The sequence below is a fragment of the Cibotium barometz genome, chromosome 37, assembly GCF_041138505.1.
Source record: "Cibotium barometz isolate CiBa-2024 chromosome 37, ASM4113850v1, whole genome shotgun sequence".
NCBI lineage: Eukaryota > Viridiplantae > Streptophyta > Polypodiopsida > Cyatheales > Cibotiaceae > Cibotium > Cibotium barometz.
In genome coordinates this window covers 10,068,038-10,089,144 of record NC_141082.1, presented here as the reverse complement: position 1 = coordinate 10,089,144, position 21,107 = coordinate 10,068,038, and the positions used below count along the sequence as shown (strand labels likewise).

Here is a 21,107-nt window from a genome sequence, read left to right as displayed (position 1 = left end):
CTTGCATGCAGGATCATGGATTTCTAAGCGAAATCATCATCACTGAAGGCAATATTAAACTCGGCCATAAAAGCAAGTGCCTTTGATGCATCATATTTCCCAAGATATGTATCAAACTTAACAGATTTGTCTCCGGCTTTGAAGTCACAAGACTTTGATGCATTCGCCTGCATCTCAACATGTTTCCTCTGTGCATGTCCATTTGGACAGCCCTTGTAATCGGCACATTTTGGGAACAAAAGGTAATGCACTCCGTAAAGAAACATGTGCCCTGTAAGCATAAGGCATGGCTGGCCCCTCAACATGCATTGGTGCATTCTCACCCATAACTTCTCCCTCACGAGCATACTCGAGGACATGAGCAACATGAGAGATAGGCAGAATACCTGGGTCCTGCACCAACAGAAAATTGCAACCCATGTTGCATGTGTTGTGCATGCACATTTTCAGCCGGCAATGGCATTTGACATACATTTTGACCACTGCCATAAACATTGTGCTCTTGTTGAACCACCTGTGGGGATACCAAGATATGTGGGATAGCTGCATTTTCTCTATAGTCATCCTCACTACGCGCCAAGTATGCACGTGCTGCATTCCTCGTTTTAGTAGCTTCTTTTGTGAGTACTTGCAACACACAGTAAGTCTATAGTGATGATTGGTGATGAATGACTGCAATACCCAAAGATCTTGATTTTTATGTGGTCAAGCACACGATGGCAAATAGGATGCCAAATCTTCACGGGATGGTTCTCAAAAAGAACCAGGACAACAAGGAACTGATTTTTGGAATTGTTCAAGCAATAGATTTCTTTGCAAGCAAGAAGAGATGCTTCAAATGTGACTATATATACAAAGTGCCAAGAAATTCTCGAAGACAAAGAAGATCATTTCCGTGCTTGAGAAAAGACATCATTTAATTGATGTTGGCTTTCCAAGTGATATAACTCTTGTTAGTCATAATTAGGTTTTTGTTTATTTCCTTATATTTGGTGTCTAGCGACGATCAACAGAAAGTGGGATATCGAACTACTGTATTATGAAACAATACAGCTTCTTTTATGAAGTATTTGGCATTCTCGTATTATATTTGAAAGTTGTTCAATTCCAGTCAATTGATTAAAGGCAAGAGGGATTTCACGAGGCAATGACATGGCTCCTAGAAAACGTCACGACAAACATGATTGCTTGAAAATATCACAACGTCGCGATATGGTGTTTGGTGGATATAACAAGGCAATGATATAACTCCCAAGGGATGTCACAAGGCAACAATAGTCACAAACTAGTGATAGTGGCCCTCGTATTTTAGTTGCAAGGCAATGACCAAGACTTGTGCTCGAATTGGTATAGGAAAGCTTTCTCCCCCCTTGAGTACATCCACCTGTAGTCGCGATATTGGATACCCATACCCACCCACGCCTAGAGGTAGTTTTTACATGCCCACCCGTAGGTAGAAAGAGCTTGCAACTATGGCCACAATACCGACAGGTATGGCCACAATACAGACAGGTGGCCACTAGGGATTGAACTCAGGACCTCCCCCGTTCGAGTTTTAAAACCACATCACTCAGCTACATGCCTGTTCACGCTCATATAAGAAAGCTTGTGCCCGTCTTGGTACAAGAGAAACCTCTTCCCATAATGGTATAGTGAAAGCACATTCATGTTTTGGAACAAGAAAGGCATGTACCTACCAACTTCAAAGGTGTACGAAGGTTCTTGGGAAGTGTCGGGGACAATCATAGGTTCATTGTCTTCTATGCAGAGATCGCAAGGCCATTGTATAGACTATTAGTAATCTTTGAATGGATTGAAGAATGTCGGCAGGCATACGATGAACTAAGAGGGCCTTGGCAACCACCTTGAGACCCCCAAACTAGGACAATCTTTCATGAGAATATTGATCTTCAAATTTTACCATTGGTTGTGTGCTAGCACAACCAGGGGAACACAAATTGGACTACCCTCTTTGTTTTGCTAGTAGGCAACTCAATGAAGCGGAGATGAATTACACGATCACAGAAAGTGAAGGGTTGGCCATGGTATATTTTGTGAAGAAGTATAGCCCCACATTTTCTTTATTTCCAATAGTAAAAGAATCCTGTTTTCTGCAGAAAAAAAAGGAAGTGCAAAGCAGCGGTCTTTGTTGTACACATCATTATTCTTTTGATTTTACCACCTCAATGGAATAGACTGTTCAAGAAAGAAAACAGTGTTTGAAGGAAAAATTCGCCATAGTTCACTTTCCAAGTCCAAACAAGAAACTCTACATGGAAATAATTGATTCATACTCACCCCAGCAGCAAGAGGAATCACGTCATCATCATTTCCAGAAGTTAAATCGATCGTTGTACTCCTAGAAACTCTAGTAGAGTGTGCCCCTCCTGCAGCTCTTTGGGAAGAAGCAGCCACGTTGGTTCCTTGCAACACTGAGAAAGAGCCACCATGAATGGGTTAGCATAATACACAAACATTCACTTCAACAAGAGCCATCAAGCAGAAAACGACTAACTGACGACAATAGGACTCTCCACATGCATGAGAGACATAGAAAAGGCTAAAGGTATATAGAAAAGAGATTTTAGTAATGGTTAATATAATGTGCACAGATTACCTTAACAACAGCCGTCAAGCAAAAAACAAACTAACTGGTCTCAATAGGACTCTGCCCATACATGAGACATAAAAAAGGCATGTAGAGAGGAGATCTTGGTAAGGCCTCTGTGAAACAACATCAAATACAAAATTGCATCCAAAAGGTGGGATTTCCTTCGGATCTGGAAAGACTCAGAAATCATGCATGGACTCTATAGATTCCCAAGAAAAAGGCTGATGCTTGGGTTGCACCTCAGAAACGTGCCACGCTTGCATGTCACTGCTCCTTGAGTAGAGAAGCCATATGGTAGTTTTGAAACCTTCAGGAAATGTGACAGGTTAGAAGTTGTCTAGACCTGAGGCTTTTCTCTTTCTTCAACACACTACGTGACAATATCAGACCAAACCAGTGAGTGTCCATAGGAGGTGGGAAGGCACAAAAGATCCACTGCATTATATTGCAGCCACAGACAGGCACAAGACTCAATGTGCGCCTTTAGGCTGAAACGCATACACTACTTGGAATAGTTTTTGTAGATGTTTATTAGAATTATCAGAATCATACCAGAGCTACCGAGCCTAAGCTCCAAGTCTGCACGATCCAAAGTAGGGATGGCCCCTCCATGTCGATTACGTCTTGAGCTCCTTGTCTACGAACAAAACAACTAAAAACCACTCAGCATAAATCAGAGTCCTTGTCCATCAACATTATGACAAAAGCATTTAGAAGCAAGCAGCAAACCATCCTTGTCTCACCAACATGGATTAACTACTAAGGGCATCTCATAGCAAAACCTAGCTTCTTACCAAGCAATAATCAACAAAGTATGCAAGTGTTTAACACTGATTATGGCAGCCGCAGACTTAAGCACGCAACACAAGCAGTCCCAATATCCTACTAAATAATCTCTATATTAATTCTGAGACCCAAAGTAGCACCCTTAGCCCACATGTAAACCCTCCAGGTCCCCACACCCTAGCTAAGCCCTAACCCTGCCCATGACAAATCGACTCTGATGAGGCTACTGGAATCGAAGAAGAAATCCAAAGGGAAGGCCGACCGATTTCTGGCAATCTGGAGGAAGTCCAAAAGAGCAGGATGTTGCATGCCATTCCGAAGCAGTTGTCCAAAAGAGGTGGAAGAGGTGGACACAAATTTACTGAAGACAACCTATAAATAAATAACGAAGTGTACCACCAAAACCATAGAGACAAAATTATAAGTATAATAGCTCAGAAGAATGCCAAGTTATTGCTATATAAGTGACCTTGGAGGAACTTATGAGTGATTGGGGTATCCACGCGGTAGACAGGATGGCTACCATGGGCATGGAAGACCTTATGGCCATCGAGCTGCAAGGTGGGTGGTTTGGCCTAGTGGTATGGGACACTAGGTTGGGGCTATCGGGTTTTGGAGCCTCATAGTGTGTGAAATAGCCCTTAGAAGGCTTCGTGTGTTTATGTGTGTGAACAACCTCTTTTAGCCGCTTTTATGTGTGAACGTGATAAGCGGTGATGTCATAGGTCTAGCCTTGGCATTGTCCCAATTTGTGAGTTAAATAATCCATGTGTGTGTGTGTGTGTGTGAGAGAGAGAGAGAGAGAGAGAGAACAAGGCTCTTAGAGAGAGTATGCTTGCACGACTCAATAAAGCTTGATTGGATGTGTTAAAGCTTACACCAAGTACATGCTTTTATAGGATGGAAGCCTCATCTTTTGACTCAAGGGAATCACACACATACTAGACAAATGACATGTGACACTTATCTTATCCACACCTAAGGGTGGGTTCACACACACTAACACACTTAGCTCTTTTAGGGATTGTTCACACACAAACAAGTCACACAAGTGGGCACACAAACAAGGATACACGTACACCATGGGTACACACACAAAAACTCCGCAACACCCAACAACAATTTCAAGAGGTTGGATACAAACATCTGATTTCTAGTGTAAGGTCCCTCTCTCTCCTCATCGGATGACTTCAGTCATTTTTCTAACCATGCCTCTATTGTAAAAAATTGTTGAAGTTGTGAATTTTACCGTGGAAGCTAGCTATAAAAATTCTTAAGCTGGCCATTTTTTTGAGATATAAAATTACTTTCAAATTCCAAGACTCCAAGATAAATAATAATTGATATTATTTAATTTTTACAAGGCAACGATTTGGTAAATATCAGACTAAAGAATTTTTACTCGAAAAAAAGCTAGAAAATTTCTTAAGCTACTCATTATCAAGATTTATGCTGATAAATCTCGATTTCAAGCTAGGCATGGTGCATTCATAATAAATCAAAAGAAAATATCAATTATCTTAGAAAATTAGAAACAAATTATTTTTAGTTATTTTTGGAAAAGAGAAAAATTTGGTCTCTTGTAAGTGATTGTTCGGACACCTAGCAACGTCCAGATTGTAACCTTAATTAATTGGACCTTAATTATAAGGAGTTTGCTTGGGTAAGTTTCTCAAGGGCCTTGCTTGCCCACCTCCTACCATGTGTCCACCACCTTACCTCGTTCCAAAGGAGACTGGATGCTTCTCACCATAACCCTCACCATTCCCTTTCCTCGTGAGTCCACACCTGCCATACTCTTGCTAAATTTGGGCTAATTGGAGGCTTCTTTTCCCTAATCTCATGCTGAAAAATGCACCTATTTCACAGGGGTTTGGGAGTTCATTTTGTCGGAATGCACATCGGACAATGAGACAACTGCTGTGAGAAACAAAATGCAAAAGTGTAGAGAGAGAAGCTGTATAGACTCTACTATATACACGAGGATCCGATACAGAAAAGAGTGTGGGGGCAAGTACCACCCTATAGTGCTGGTCGGCCAGCCCAAAAACAGCCGACAGCACCTGAAGATGTCCACAACTGAGAAAAGAACTAGTCGGCCAGCAGAAGAGTGAGTCGGCCAGCACAGGACAACCCCCACAACCCAAAAACATGGAGAGAAAAACATGGAAAAAATGGAGAGATCTCCTGGGCCACAACAAAGGCCCTCACTAAGTACTATGGTCCAGATAGGAGATGATTGCTAACACCCCCTCTCAACTCTTGGATGTGGAACCAACCCCATCGCCTAAGGTAGAGACTTCGTGAAGAGGTCCACCGCATTGTCCTCCGTCAAACAATAAACAAGCAAGATGTCACCAGCCAAAATCTACTCACGAAAAATAGACGCACTTATAGACTCTGTTATAGACGTGCTTATAGACGCGCTCTGGAATTTTTAAAAAATTCCAGAGAGTTGCCCCACTAGAAAGCTCAAGTCCAATCTAGTGTTCAGCAACCAAATCAATGAACCAACAAGCTTCCGATACAAGGAGGTATCAACCTGCTCACAAGGATCATTAACTGTAAGGTTTGTGTTTGGGTTCATCGGTGAAGAAATATGCTTGCAATTCTCCATCCCAAAGATCTCCAGCAGCTCATGAACATACCGCTGTTGAGAAACAAAGAACCCCCTATGGGTCTGCCAAATCTCCAATCCCAAAAAGAAATGGAGTAAGTTTAAGTCGGTCCTCTCAAACTCCTTTGACAAGGCAACCTTCATCACATGTGCTCCACATGATCGCCAGCAAGAATGAGATCATCCACATAAAAGATACTCAACGTGACCATACCGTGTGCCCGAAAGAGATACAAGTTAGGATTTGCAATTGATCTCTGAAAACCTGTCCGTAGAGAAAAGAAATCAATCTTCTAATTCCAAGAACTGGGAGCCTACTTAAGACCATACAAGGCCTTCCGTAACCTGTAAACCATCCCCTTTGATCCCGGAACCTCAAAAGCCTGGAGGTTGCTCAACATACACCTCCTCCTATAAGTCACCATTAAGAAACACAGATTTTACATCGATCTGATATACGAGCCACTGCTGAGAAGAGACAAGGGCAAGAATGTAACACGCGGAAGCTCTGGGTAGTCTTCTTTCAGCCCTAAACACTCTTGGAAACCTTCTAATGCAAAAACGCACCATCTGATGCAAAAACGCAGGTAGAGAGAGAGTAGAGAGAGAGAGTGAGAAGTGCTAGAATTTCAGTATATACTACGGTACAAAAAGGTACATGTCTTTGCAGCCCTTGGCTGCCTTCTTGAAAAGGTGATAACACACCAAAACTGCCCTAGACTAGGACTCCTAATGACTCATACCCCTAGTGGGTTGAATGAATAAACCATAGAGCAAGGGGGGCTATTTATAGCCCCTTGGACTACATGGGGAACTGGCCGACTGCTGGTCGGCCAGTTCATAATTCATTAAATTCCATTTAATGCAGCCGACTGGATCTCTTCTATTTTCCTTGATGCGCCTGCTGCTGCCCACTCTGCTGACATCAGCCGACAGCTACTCTGGCAACCAGCATCCTCTTTCTTGCAGCCGACAGCCCCTCTGATCCATGCTTTGCTCCAAGTCCTGCTCCATGTCCATCTTCTACTGGTTCATGGTCTTTATCTGTTTGCCTCTTCTGGATCTAGCCCTAGAAATGTCCATGGCATCTGTGATGCACATGACAACACCTGACTCTCAAATGGTGTCTAACAACCACTTTGGTACTCGAACAAAACGCAAAGCCTCCTTCTACTACTGGGGCTCATCTCCAGCCTCTGGCTCAACCTCTACAACTGACTAAGGACGATAATGGAAGATATCTGGTTTCCTGCCAAAATAAGCCTCAAATGGAGTCATCTTTGGTACTAAAGTCGTCGGATATCGATTGAGGGTATGGACATAGTTATCAAGTACGATATCATACGGTTCGTACGATACGATACCATACGGGAAAATACGGTACGATATTAAAAAAATCTTATCGTATGATAAAATACGGTGTTTTAAAAAAATACTGATAAACTTAGGTATTTCCAAGTCCAGATATGGAGTATTTTAGAAAAAAGGGAAGCATTATAGTACATAGGTGTCATGTGCAAGCATTGCCATGAACACTCCTAGAGCTAATCCAGAAGGGGCAGCCAAGAAAAAGCTCATTAGAGCTAGGATTTGCAGCACAAGGTGCAGTTTGGTCAAGGGTGGACTTGCAGCAGGGAAGGACTTGGTTGTGCTGTCGGCTGCTTGCAAAAGTGGTCGGCTGGACCAAATCAAAGGCGGGCTAGACCAAATCAGAAACATTGTGTTTTATGGAATAAATGCCAAGATTGTTGGCCGACCAGCAGTCGGCCAGTTCTCCTTGTATCCAAAGGGGCTATAAATAGCCTATGTGCTCATTGTTAAGATCATTCACTCCCATAAGGAGTGGGTCCTTAGGGTCACTAGACTAGGACTATTTTGGTGATGTTCACCTTTTCAAGAAGGCAGCCTAAGCCTGTAGATTGTAGGTACCTTTTTGTACCATCAAAAATATACTGAATTTCCAGCATATCTCTCTCTCTACTCTCCCTTCTGTCTGCGTTTTTGCATCAGCATGTTCTAAGTGGTGTTTAGGGCTGAAAGAAGACTCCCAGAGGTTCCGCGTGTTACATTGGTATCAAAGCATCAGGCTCAGCAAAGCTAAACACTGATTCAGTCCCATATGATGGTGTACAGGTCCAAGGTACAGGAAAGTACATGAGTACGAAGCCCAAGGCAAGGAACACAGGAACGAGAAGAGCTCCCAGGAGGTTTGTTGGTGGTGTTCCACAAAGCCAGAGAGGATGGCAGTCCTGTGAGCCAGATAGGTTCTCGGGAAACGGTCCCAAGGGAGGATTATCCTCCAAGGGGTGGAGTGAGAGTTCCAGACTCATTTCTCAGGAATGAAGACCAAGACAGTGTTCAAAGTCAGGGCAGGAATGGATTGGGGACTAGATGGAACAGATACATAGATCTTATTCAGAGTCAAAGTGGTTTTGGAGACCGGGCCGGGCTTTCACAGAAAAGGGTTGCCAGAGATGGAAGAATGACAGAGGGACTTTGGAAAAAGATTGGGATGATGACAGTCATCCGAGGAACAAGTTGGAAACCCGTCATCAAGTTTAGCAGAGGGGGATGTCATGTGCAAGCATTGCCATGAACACTCCCAGAGCGAATCCAGAAGGGGCAGCCAAGAAAAAGATCATTAGAGCTAGGATTTGGGGCACAAGGTGCAATTTGGTCAAGGGTGGACTTGCAGCAGGGCATAGGAGGACTTGGTTGTGCTGTCGGTTGCTTGCAAAAGTGGTCGGCTAGACCAGATCAGCGGCAAGCTGGATCAGATCAGAAGCGCTGCGTTTTATGGAATAAATGCCAAGACTGCTGGCCAACCAGCAGTCGGCCAGTTCTCCTTGTATCCAAAGGGGCTATAAATAGCCTATGTGCTCAATGTTAAGATCATTCACTCCCATAAGGAGTAGGTCCTTAGGGTCACTAGACTAGGACTTTTTTGGTGATGTTCACCTTTTCAAGAAGGCAGCCTAAGGTTGTAGATTGTAGGTACCTTTTTGTACCATCAGAAATATACTGAATTTCCAGCATTTCTCTCTCTCTCTACTCTCCCTTCTGTCTACGTTTTTGCATCAGCATGTTCTAAGTAGTGTTTAGGGTTGAAAGAAGACTCCCAAAGCTTCCGCGTGTTACAAGAGGAAGCTCAAACAGCTACAGATGAGCAAAAAAAGGACCATTACCTACCAAAAATTTTACTTTTTTTGGAAAAAAAAAATATTTTTGAAAAAAAAAATCGAGAAAAAGATTCTTTAAAAATCCGTATGAGTACGTATGGTATCGTTCCGTACGGTATACCGTACGATAAGCTATCGTACGTCATACGGAAACAACCTTGGGTATGGACAACCATAGCCACAGCCTCTCCCCAAAGTGCACGAGGAAGATCACGATGACCACAATCTTGTTCTTACGCTCAACTACTCCATTCTCTCGAGGCAAACCTGTATTGGCCAGCTCCATTTGATGCCATGTTCCTCGCACTGTTGGTGTTGGACTCACACACTCACACACACACAAACCTGCACATTAGGGTTAAGTGCAGGATGGAGAAGCTCACACCGAAATGTGTGTGTGTGTGTGAGAGAGAGAGAGAGAGAGAGAGAGAGAGAGAGAGCCAAAAGTGTAGTAGCCACAAAATGCAAGTCAACTCTTGCATGTGTGTCACATCCATATAATATAGAAGTACAAAATATTATATGTAGAGTGTCCTTTCACACTTGATATCCAAGGGGAAAAACCACATGGGAAAAACTGCCCTTGGTTAAGCCTTGTTCACACATAGCACTACCATAAGTGAGCATATGCCTACAAATCCCCCCTGTAGTGGAAGTGTGAACTTGTACAAGGTAGCAGATCACTCCCTGTATGAGAGTAAGCCCAAAGCTTTGCGGAAAGCTTCAAACTTTTCTCGAGGTAAAGCCTTTGTGAATAGATCTGCAACATTATCCTTTGTGGGGCAGTAAGATAAACTGATCTCCCTTGCATGTAACCTCTCTCTGACATAGTGATAATGAATCTCAATGTGCTTGGTACGTGCATGAAATACTGGATTTCGTGCCACGGCCATAGCACTCTGGCTATCAGTGAGAATGGTGGTGGGTGTCTGCTGACACTCACGAAGATCAGCCAATAATCTCCTCAACCATACACAATGACTGTAGCTGTGAAGACTGCCCTGTACTCAGCCTCACAAGTAGATGCGGCAACAGTGGGTTGCTTTTTACTCAACCAAGATATGCATGAACTGCCAAGAAAAAAACAATTCCTACTGGTGGATTGCCTGGTATCATAGCCCAATCTGAATCACTGTATGCATAAAGCTGCAAACTGCCCCCCCCGGATAGAACAAACCAAGATCCAGGGTAAACTGAAGATAACGAAATATGTGTTTGACTGCTTGCCAATGATTTGTGCCTGGGCTATGCATGAATTTGCTCAACAAAGACACCCCAAAAGATATGTCTGGCCTCGTGTTACACAAGTAAATGAGACATCCCACTGCCTGGCTGCAAATGCCAACCTCAAAAGACTCTCCAATATCATGCATAGTAAGCCGTACACCTGGTTCTATTGGACTAGAAATGGGCTTACATTCATCCATGTGAAACCTTTTTAGCAAACTTTTTCTGTCTTGGCTGGTTAGATGAGCATGTATTTTCTCATACCAAGCTCTTGGAGCTTGCTTTAACCCATACAATGCTTTGTGTAACCTGCATACTTTATGTTCCTCACCAGGAACTACAAAACCAATGGGCTGATTTACATATACTTCCTCCTGTAAATCCCGATTTAAGAATGCAATTTTGATGTCCAATTGATGCACTTTCCATCCTTTATGTGCAGCCAATGCAATCACTGATCTTATTGTGGTCATTCTCGAAGTAGGAGCAAAAGTCTCCTCATAATCTATTCCCTTTTTCTGGGAATAGCCTTTAGCCACAAGTCTTGCTTTGTACCTGTCAATAGTACCATCGGACTTCCTTTTGACTTTGTACACCCACTTTGTTCCAATGACATGCTTGCCTTTAGGCAATTCCACAAGGTCCCAAGTACTGTTCTTCATGATAGAAGAGATTTCAGCTTGCATAGCTTGCACCCAATGCTCATTCTCATGTGCTTCTTCATAAGAAGAAGCCTCTTCTGAATCAAAGAGACCACCCATGGCTAATGCAGACTCCCCACGATGTATATTCAATGCATGGCTAGAAGAAACCCTTGCTCTACCTGTGAGTGGAGCTGCAAGTTTGCTTTCTTGCAAAGTTTTCAGCAACCATCTTGGCACTGACTTGGCTGTGTCTATGGCTGTTTGCTCTTCCCTGACAAGATCTTCCACTTCTTCCATAGAAGGGGGCTGAATGGCTGGCTGTTCCACATGTTCTACATGAGGATTTTCTTGTGTAGGGGCTGGCTGATCTGAATCCCCCCTAATTGCAATGGGTAATATTCCATCAAACATGTCCTGTATGCCTGTATCATTACTTTTATACAAGCTATACATGGGCTGTTCTGAATTTTCAGCAAATACCACATCTCTACTAACAAAAATCCTTCGTGTTGTTGGATTATAAAGACGGTATCCTTTGCTCTCATTGCTGTAGCCCACAAAAATGCATTTCATTGCTTTGTCATCTAGCTTTGTTCGGAGTGGTTCTGGCACATGTGCATATGCCAAACACCCAAATGTACGCATATAATCCACTATTGGCTTTCGGCTATACCAAGCCTCAAATGGTGTTATGGTGCTTTTGTTGGACCTGTTCAACACATGAGTTGCACACATTATAGCTTCCATCCAAAAATTGTGAGGCAACTTTTGTGCTTTCACCATGCATCTTGCCATCTCCATGAGAGATCTATTTTTCCTCTCAGCTACACCATTCTGCTGCGGGGTATAAGGCACAGTACATTGGTGTTTGATGCCCTTTTGAAGCATATAATCCTTGAATGCATTTGACATGTATTCTCCACCTCTACCTGCGCGGAGTGTTTGGACTTTACATCCACACATATTTTCAGCCATTGCTACAAAGTGTCGAAAGCATGCAAACACCTCTGCTTTCGCTTTCAAAGGGTAAACCCAAGCAAACCTGGAGTAGTCATCAATGAATGTGACGAAGGTCCCCCTATGGATGGTGTCCGCATTGGACCACATACATCACTATATGTGAGCTGTAATTTACTTTCAGCTCTAACAGAGCCATCTTTGGGAAATGGTTTTCGTTGCATCTTTTCCAAAATACACCCCTCACATACATGTCTTGGTGGAGACTCAAGGGCGGCATATTATCAACCATATGATGCTTCTGCAAAAGCATCAAACTCTGAAAATTTAAATGCCCAAAACGAGCATGCCATAACTCTACATCATGCATAGCAGGAGTGTGGGCAGCCACTGTATTTGCATCATAAGTACGCTTGTCATAGCTGTCCAGCTTATACAAGCCTTTGTATCGTGTTCCAGAAGTGACTATTTCATAATCCTTTGATGGGTCTTTTACCAAACACTTCCCATCTTTAAATTCAACCTTTAAACCTTGGTCGTTTATGGCTGAGACGGAGAGCAGATTTTTCTTTATGCCTGGAACATACAATACATTTTTCATACATATATTGGCACCATTGGCTGCAATAAGTATGACATTGCCAATTCCCTTAACTAGATATGTGGTATGATCTGCACATGATACAATGCGGCCATTTGAAGCAACCAAGTGCTAAAATACATCTTTGCATGAAGTGATGTGGCTTGAAGCACCACTATCAAAATACCATGATACATCGTGTCTGTCAGATACAATGCAAGACATATCATTGTCTCAAGCACTTGGTGTGTCACTAGTGCATGTGACCAAAAAAGTGTACTCTTCCTGAATTACATTAGCTGATTGCTGTGCTTTGTCATCAGAAGAGTCTGCTACTGCATTGCCTGCTTCTTTCCTTTTTCTCTTTTGCAATCCGCTTCCTACATTCACTGATGTAGTGTCCAGGCTTATGGCAGTAGTGACATTTGCCCCCTTCTTTTTGGGCTTGTTTGCATCCCCTTTGTCAGACTTTTCACCACCTGAAGAGGGCTGTCCATGACCAGCCTTGCTAGACTGTTGTCCCCCATGCTTAAAGCTCTTTGCTTTACCCTTATCCTTGGCTGTAAATGCCTTGTCTCCACCATGGTTGCTCGCTAAGTTTGCTCTTGTTTGCTCTTCCTGCAAGAGTAAACCCACCAGCTCTTCAAAAGTGACGGGATCACCACCTCCTCTCATAGAGAGGTTGAGAGAAGTGTGAAAGCCCAAGTAAAAAGGTGGTAAACAATGAAGAGTGTTGGTGACCAGCTGTCTGTCTGGGATAACCTCATCAATGTCGAGCAATTGTTCCTGCAAATCTTTCACTTTGGTGCGATGATCTGCCATGGAATCACCCTCATCCATAGAAAGAAGATCCAATTGCCTCTTCAAGTAGGCAGCTCTTGCCTCGTTGCGTACCTGATACATTGCTTCCAATGTGTCCCATGCAAGCTTCGATGTCTTGCAACAAGAACAAATGTGCGGAATAATAGTCCTTTTCACTGAAAGGGCTATCAATGACATGGCCTGTGCATCCCTAGAGTCCCATCTCTTCTGCTCTTGTGTGGGAGCAGGTTCTACTTCAGGAGCTCTTTGAGCACTTCCCCTTTGAGGCATGGCTGGCTGTATGGTAAGTGGGCGTGTGTCATCACCACACACGATGCCCCAAGCCCTTTGGCTACCAGCAAATGACGGATCATGAAACTCCGGAGGGAGTAGTTAGATCCATCCAACTTGTCCTCCTGGGTGAGCACACCAAATACATCTATAGCATTTTGAGCCATGTCAACAAAATGTACCTGCAAGCAAACCAAGCACCAATGTGCACTGCCAGGCAACCAAATGTCCTGTGCAAATGTTTGCCTGCAAATTGAAGCAAGTATAAACCTGCACCAAATTGTCCAATTACACACAATGTGTATACATATGCGACAAATCACAGCTATAATGCCCCACTACATGCTCCAATCTGAAAAAACCCTATTTTTATGCACTCCAATTGCTTCAATGTGCATTTAATTGGCCAATTTTCACAAAAGCCCCAAATTTTTGCAACTAAAAGAGGTTGAATTTGCTGATTTTGACCTCAATTTGAAAAACCCCCAAATTGCAAGCAAAGCAACATGTCCAATTTTTCAATTTGGCCTCAAATTGAGAAATCCCCCAAATTGCCTGAACCCTAGACCACTTGCAACTTAAAAATTTTCTTGGCGAGACTGTGGAGTAGAGTGCCTGCAAAGCTTTTCCCCCTTTTATTTGTTTACTTAATTTGAATATTTAAGTTTACTGGAGCACAAGTACCTGCATGTGGAGGGGCAGTACGGATGTGCAAGGCATTGGAGGCGAAAACGGGCGGGAGTCGTCTGCTATGAGCTGGGGCGGACAAAGGCTCTCGGCAGCGGAGCAGTGGTGGCCGGAATGGTACAGGGACGGACAACGGTGAATGGGAGGTGCTTCTGGGTGGCGGTGGCTCTGGCTGCAGTAGTGCTGCCAGCCGGGAGGGGCAGCGATGGTGCTGGCTGCACTAGTGCCGCCGGCCGGGAGGCGCTGAGCAACGGCGTTGGTGCTGGCTACACTAATGCCGCCGGCCAGGCTGGGCGGAAAGGTCGGACAGTTCCATCGACGGACTAGCTCCGTCGAGACAGATTTCTACAGGTGACGGACAGAATTTCGCAAGCGACGGAAATTCGCAGTTTTGGACGGCAGAATTTCAAGGATAGAACTCCACAGGCAGCTCCTAGCTCTGATACCAATTGTTGGTGTTGGACTCACACTCTCACACACACAAACCTGCACATTAGGGTTAGGTGCGGGATGGAGAAGCTCACACAGAAATGAGAGAGAGAGAGAGAGAGAGAGAGCCAAAACTGTGGTAGCCACAAAATGCAAGTCAACTCTTGCATGTGTCACATCCATATAATATATAAGTACAAAATATTATATGTAGAGTGTTCTTTCACACTTGATATCCAAGGGAAAAAACCACATGGGAAAAAGTGCCCTTGGTTAAGCCCTGTTCACACATAGCACTACCATAAGTGAGCATATGCCTACACGCAAAACCGTAGAAAAGCATTAGAAGAGAACTCTCCTCCTTTGTCAACCTGAAGAGTCTTTACTTGCAATCCAGACTCCTCCTCCACCATAACATGCCACTCCTTGAACCGAGCAAATACTTGGTCCGTCTGGGAAAGGAAATAAACCCATGTAAATCTGCTACAATCATCCACAAGCAGCATAAAGTACAAAGAACCTCCCAAGGATGGGGTCTGCATAGGTCCACACAAGTCAGTGTGTACCAACTCCAAAGAATTCGAAGCCCGCCTAGTAGCCTGCTTCGAAAAAGATTCCATGTGCTGCTTACTACGAATGCAAGAACTACAATGTCCTTGCTTACTGCCAGCATCTAGCAAGCCATCCACCATTTGGTCCCAGAAAGCCCGTCGCAGCGCATCCACATTCAAGTGGCCAAAACGGAAATGCCACAAATCACCGAGCTCAGTGCCTGTCAAAGAAGAGAGTGCTGAGAGTTTGTAGATCCCATTCTCCACTCTGCCTTCCCAAACAACCTGGCCTGTTGCTTTGTCCCGTAGAGCAATAAAATGCTCATCAAACTCCACCCGGATGCCAGCCTTGCAAACCTCATGCACTGACAAAAGATGAAAACCAAGAGCTGGGACATAAAGAACACAGGAGGAATGCTTCCCTCCCTTGCCATCGGGATAATATCCATCCTTTCCTCACTGTGAATCGGGATAGTGGAATTGTCGCCAATGAAGATGCGACTTGACTGTCGTCAAAGATCCTATAATAACTCTCGGAAAGGAGTCATGTGCCTAGAAGCACCACTATCGAGAATCCACTCCTGAGTATCCCTGACGGTGAGACCAACTGCCTCCCCACTCGAAGAAGATGAAGCATCTGTGTCCATACTCTCCAAGTGCACAAAAGCTGGAGTCTTTGCAGCTGCAGCTGAAGAATCGTTCTTCTCAGTACTCCGCTGAGGACACTTCCTCCAATAGTGACCCTTCTGGCCACAATGGTTACAAGTCCACTCCGCCTTCAAAGCATCGCGCTCTAAGTGGAGCTTCTTCTCAGAAGACTTCTCCGATGAAGACCCGATGAAGACTTCCCTTTGCCCTTATCGTTGTTGTTGTTGCGTCCTTTTGACCGCTGGCCAGTCAAGGCCTTAGAACCTCTGTCCTATGGAGGGTTCGTAAAACGCTCTTCTTGGTCCAAGACCATAGACACAAGCTCCTCCCATGTGATGGTGCTAAGCCTCCCACTGGTGATCAAAGAGGAGTAGAAAGCTAAACACTGAGAGGTCAGATGAGACAGCAAAGTGATGGCCATGTCCTCTAAAGATATCTCCTTCCCAGCCGGAAGAACTTCCTCCTGAAGAGTCTGGAGTTTGTTGATACGCTCCTGCATCGTCGAAGACTTTGCAGGATTCATCACTCACATCTACACTTGCAAGGAAATCCGCTTCATGGGTGATACCATGTTATACAGAGAAGCCAAGTGCTGCCAAATACCTCTGGCCAGCGTCATGTGTTTGATATGATTAATCACCTGGGTTGTGCAATTAAGGAAGATGAAAGAACCCACACATGCATTGACAAGATCCCACAACTGTGCCTGAGTCTCCCGTTCTTTCCGAGTAGAGGATAAAAGCTCCCCGTCCTCCAACGCTAGCCATGGAACACCAACCACAATGAAATCGGCTAAGTCATAAGACTTCAAGACAGACTCCATCATTACCTTCCAGATGCCATAGTTGGTCCCGTCCAACTGTCGATCCACCGGGAATGTAGGGAGAGTGGGGATCTTCACGTGCTTCTCAGCCATCTCAAGCAAATCTGCCATCTCAGGGGTTCACAAGGTCTTGTGAAGGGAGAGTGGGTGGAAAAAAAATGAAGAAGAGCCTGCAAACACTATGCAAGGTGGCTGTCCAACGGTGATGGCCGCCTTCTACCCGATCTCCAAGTCCCGAATAGCCCAAGAATTCCCCAATCAGCACAAAAAATCAGCAAACCCTCAAGCTCCCACTGTCTCTAAGCTTCAAGCCACCTGGGGCTCTCATACATGTCGAAATGCACAACGAAAAATGAGACAACTGCAATGAGAAACAAAACACAAAAGTGTAGCGAGAGAGAGAAGTTGTATAAACTCTGCTATATACACAAGGATCTGATACAAAAAAGAGTGTGGGAGCAAGGGTGGTATTTATACCACCCTAGAGTGCTGGTCGGCCAGCCCAAAAACAACCGACTGCACCTGAAGATGTCCCTTTTGGGGTGCCCAACCATTAATTAATTGCAACACAAAAACTCAAAATTCAGCGAAGGCATGTGAGTTTTGCACTTTTTGAACATTTTCTCCTCACTTTTGAAATTTGCACGCTATCACAAACATGCTAATTTTAGCAAGCAATGGGTGGACAGTGTGAAATGTGTAAGGATAGTATGTGTGATGGGTATAGAGTACATTCACATAGACATACTATGATGTATCAATGCATATGCATATGTTATGGGTAGAGATTACATGAAAAGCTTCTTTAATTAAAAACATGCATTTCATACCATGCATATTCAAAGGTTTCCTGTTCTTTATATATGAGTAGAGATTACATGGAAAGCTTCTTTAATTAAAAACATACATTTCATACCATCTTTATGTCGCAGTCTCAAAACTTTCATCCATCGTACATGTTGTAACTTGTATGATTATTGAAGTACAAACATAATGCTAATCTCAACGTTTTATCAGTCATACACACCATTTGCTGTGCTTTTTTGTTTACTGACTGGCGGAAGCAGCACAAAGGCAACTATAATGTCACAACAATCAAAGACAAATTCCCAGCACTCAACGTGTGGAACCAAGATGCAAGACAAGAAGTCATTTTGACTTGGCATGTCAATCTCCAATAGAAAACAATGGGCACACTAGAGAATGCCCAAAACTGTGTCTACGCCATGCTATGCATAGATACGTAAATGCATGCTTTTAAGGCATAGTGTGTCAAGCTCCCATATATATTGAATTCTGACATGAATTTCCTTCTGGACAAAAGGGCATCTAGGTTAACAAGGCAAATGGCAAACTTGACTCATCACACATATATAGATGCGCACTTTTATGGGCCATAGCCAAATTTTTATGTACTCCCTACCCCATCACACGTACATACATAAATTTATTATGCATACACGACATACACATACACATGCTTCTAAGGCAAAGGCTGTAAGGCCTGAAGAAACCCTCTGTTGACAGCATTTTGAAAGAAAACATGCAGAGCGATAGAACCCCTAAAAATAGACTGAAGAAACAGTGTCACCTGAGCCACAGATCGCGGGGAGAGTACTTGGACTTCGTCGTCGTCATCTTTCACATCGATGGTGATCCTCTGATTGCTGCTTCCCGCTTCGTGTAACCCAGCGCTTTTGATATTCTCGTGGTGATGATGATGGCGATGATCAGAACCCTGCGCTCTCATTCTAGCCCTAGGGTTTGATAAGGAACCTCCCGTCTCAAGAAGGCTCATGGCTATGGCTATGGCTATGGTTATGGCTATGTACGGCTGAAATGCAAACACTGTAAAAGACCTTGTGAAACTGGAAACCCTGACGTGCCACAGAAAAACCTAATTGATGATCATGGCTACGGCGAGGGTTTTTTAGTACACATAGCTTTCTGAAAAAGCTTATCTGCACTCTCGGTTCAAGAAAATGTCGTCCGCTTTGAAAATCGCCTCATCATCAGCGATTCCGCCATCACCAATCTCTGCGAGGACAAGAAAAGATCATGCCTCGGCGACAAATGCGGGCGCGAGAGCAGCCATTAAAGCTTGCAGATTAGGGCGAGTGCCCTCACAGTCAGAGCGCGGACTTTCAGCACAGGGACCGTAATGACGGCAATGTCGGATTCGAACCACGTTCTTGTGTGTAGGGCTTCTAAGTTATTGTGTAAGGGTAAAACTCTAAAGTTTTAAAATGCAAATACTTCTCTTCTTCTTTTTTTGATCTTGGCTTGAAAGTAGAACGTAAAACTCTAAAGTTTTAAAATGAAATGTCAATCCATACCCAAATACTTCTCTTCTTCTTTTTCTCATCACACATCTCATGTTGACGCAAGTCATGCTCTTATTGTTGGTTTATGTAATGAAGAGGAACATGTCCCCTTTGATGAAGCAAAGAAGTTTGAAAATTGGATGAGTGCTATGCAATCTGAGTATGATTCGATACTAAAAAATGATGCATGGGATTTGGTAGACTTGTCTCTGGGTAAGAAGGCCATTGGTACGAAATGGGTGTACAAGCTCAACGTAGAGCGGATGGTAGTATTGAGAGTGATACAAACAAAGCTAGGCTTGTTGTAAAGGGTTATGCGCAAGAGAAAGGCATTGACTATGGTTAAACCTTTGCACCCACATGTTGTATACCTACCATGCGGAGTATCATTGCATTAGCAGCACACAAAGGTTGGAATGTATGTCAGTTGGATATCAAAACTACTTTCTTTAATGGAGATTTGTAGGAGGAGATCTATGTATCTCAACCTCGTGGTTTTGTTCAGAAAGATCAGGAATCAAAAGTACATAGATTGAATAAAGCTTTACATGGTCTTTAGCAGGCTCCTAGAGCATGGTACGAAAAGATACATGCATACTTGGTTGCATAGGGTTTTTGCAACAACCCAACTGACATTACTCTCTGTATTAAGAGGACTAAGGATATTTTATTGGTCATCGTATTATACGTTGATGGTATGCTGCTCACAAGTCCTCATGATGATATATTTCAGCTTTTATAGCTGATTTAGAGAAGTCTTTTGAGATGTCAGATCTTGGACCATTGCACTATTATTTGGGCATTGAGTTCTAGTAGTGTAACAATAGCATTATTATGCTACAGAGGAAATACATAGATGCATTGTTGAAGAGGTTCAATATTGAAGACTATAAACCTGTGGTGGTGGCTACACCTATGGAGCTGGGTTTACGACTAAGTCTTGCAGATGCATTGTTGACGAGGTTCAATATTGAAGACTATAAACCTGTGGTGGTGGCTACACCTATGGAGCTAGGTTTACGACTAAGTCTTGCAGATGTAGGTGACCCTTTTGATGTTGGCTTGTATCAAGAAGCTATTGGATGCCTTATCTTTTTGTGTAACACTAGGCATGACATTTAGTGTGTGGTCTCAATATTGAGCAAATTTATGCATAGCCCAGGCACAAAGCATTAGCAGGCTGTTAAACAAGTGTTTCGTTACCTTAAGGGCACCAAGCACTTTGGGTTGTTTAATCCCAAGGGGGTTGTTCATAGTTGCATGCATTTATAGACTCAGACTAGGTTTGAATGTTAAAACACACGTGTGTCCATTAATGATTTATACTTTCGCCTTGGTAATTCATGTATATCATGGCTCAGAAAGAAGCAACCCACTATGGCCACTTCTAGTTGTGAAGCTGAATACATGGTAGCGTTTACAGCTACAGTTAGGTGCGTTTGGCTCAAGCGCCTTATTTTGCTGATTTGGGCATTGGCGAGTCCTTTACCATCTTTACACAGACAGTTAGAGCGCTATGACATGCTCGCACAAAGCACATTGAGGTGCACTATCATTATGTTAGGGAGAGATGCTCTGTAGGGGAAGCTTGACTTATGTGTCAACACAAGACAACGTGGCATATTTGTTCATGAAGGCTCTCCAAAGAGAGAAGTTTGAAGCTTTTCGCAAAGCTTTAAACTTACTTCCCTTTGAGGACTAGTTTGGGCTTCCTATCACAGTCCAAAGAGCCTAGCACATCTTTGTAGTTCCTAGCTTACCCCTTGTTCACATCATCGCTCTAGGGGGGATTTGTAGCCATGTTTGGTAGTGATGTGTGTGAACACACTACGACTAGCCAGGGCACTTTTTCCCTCTTTAGGAGGTTTTTTTCCCCATGCTAGTATACATCCATCTGGGGTATACTTATCATTATGTATCTTTTATCTCATTATGTGCTCCCTTGAGCTTCT

At 43.5% G+C, this 21,107-nt stretch overlaps 1 protein-coding gene across 1 annotated transcript in view; it reads right to left on the bottom strand.

The window, feature by feature from the left end:
- Window positions 1-19,023, bottom strand: part of LOC147616926 (uncharacterized) — an 80,900-nt gene extending 61,877 nt beyond the window's left edge. Inside the window, exons 1-3 of the mRNA XM_086776568.1 lie at window positions 18,423-19,023; window positions 3,164-3,248; window positions 2,299-2,432 (exon numbers count right to left, since the gene is read on the bottom strand). Coding sequence (XP_086632694.1) covers window positions 2,299-2,432; window positions 3,164-3,248; window positions 18,423-18,629 — 426 coding nt within the window. The 5' untranslated portion in view covers window positions 18,630-19,023. The remainder of the gene's footprint in view (window positions 1-2,298; window positions 2,433-3,163; window positions 3,249-18,422) is intronic.
- Between the last annotated feature and the right edge of the window lie 2,084 nt (window positions 19,024-21,107).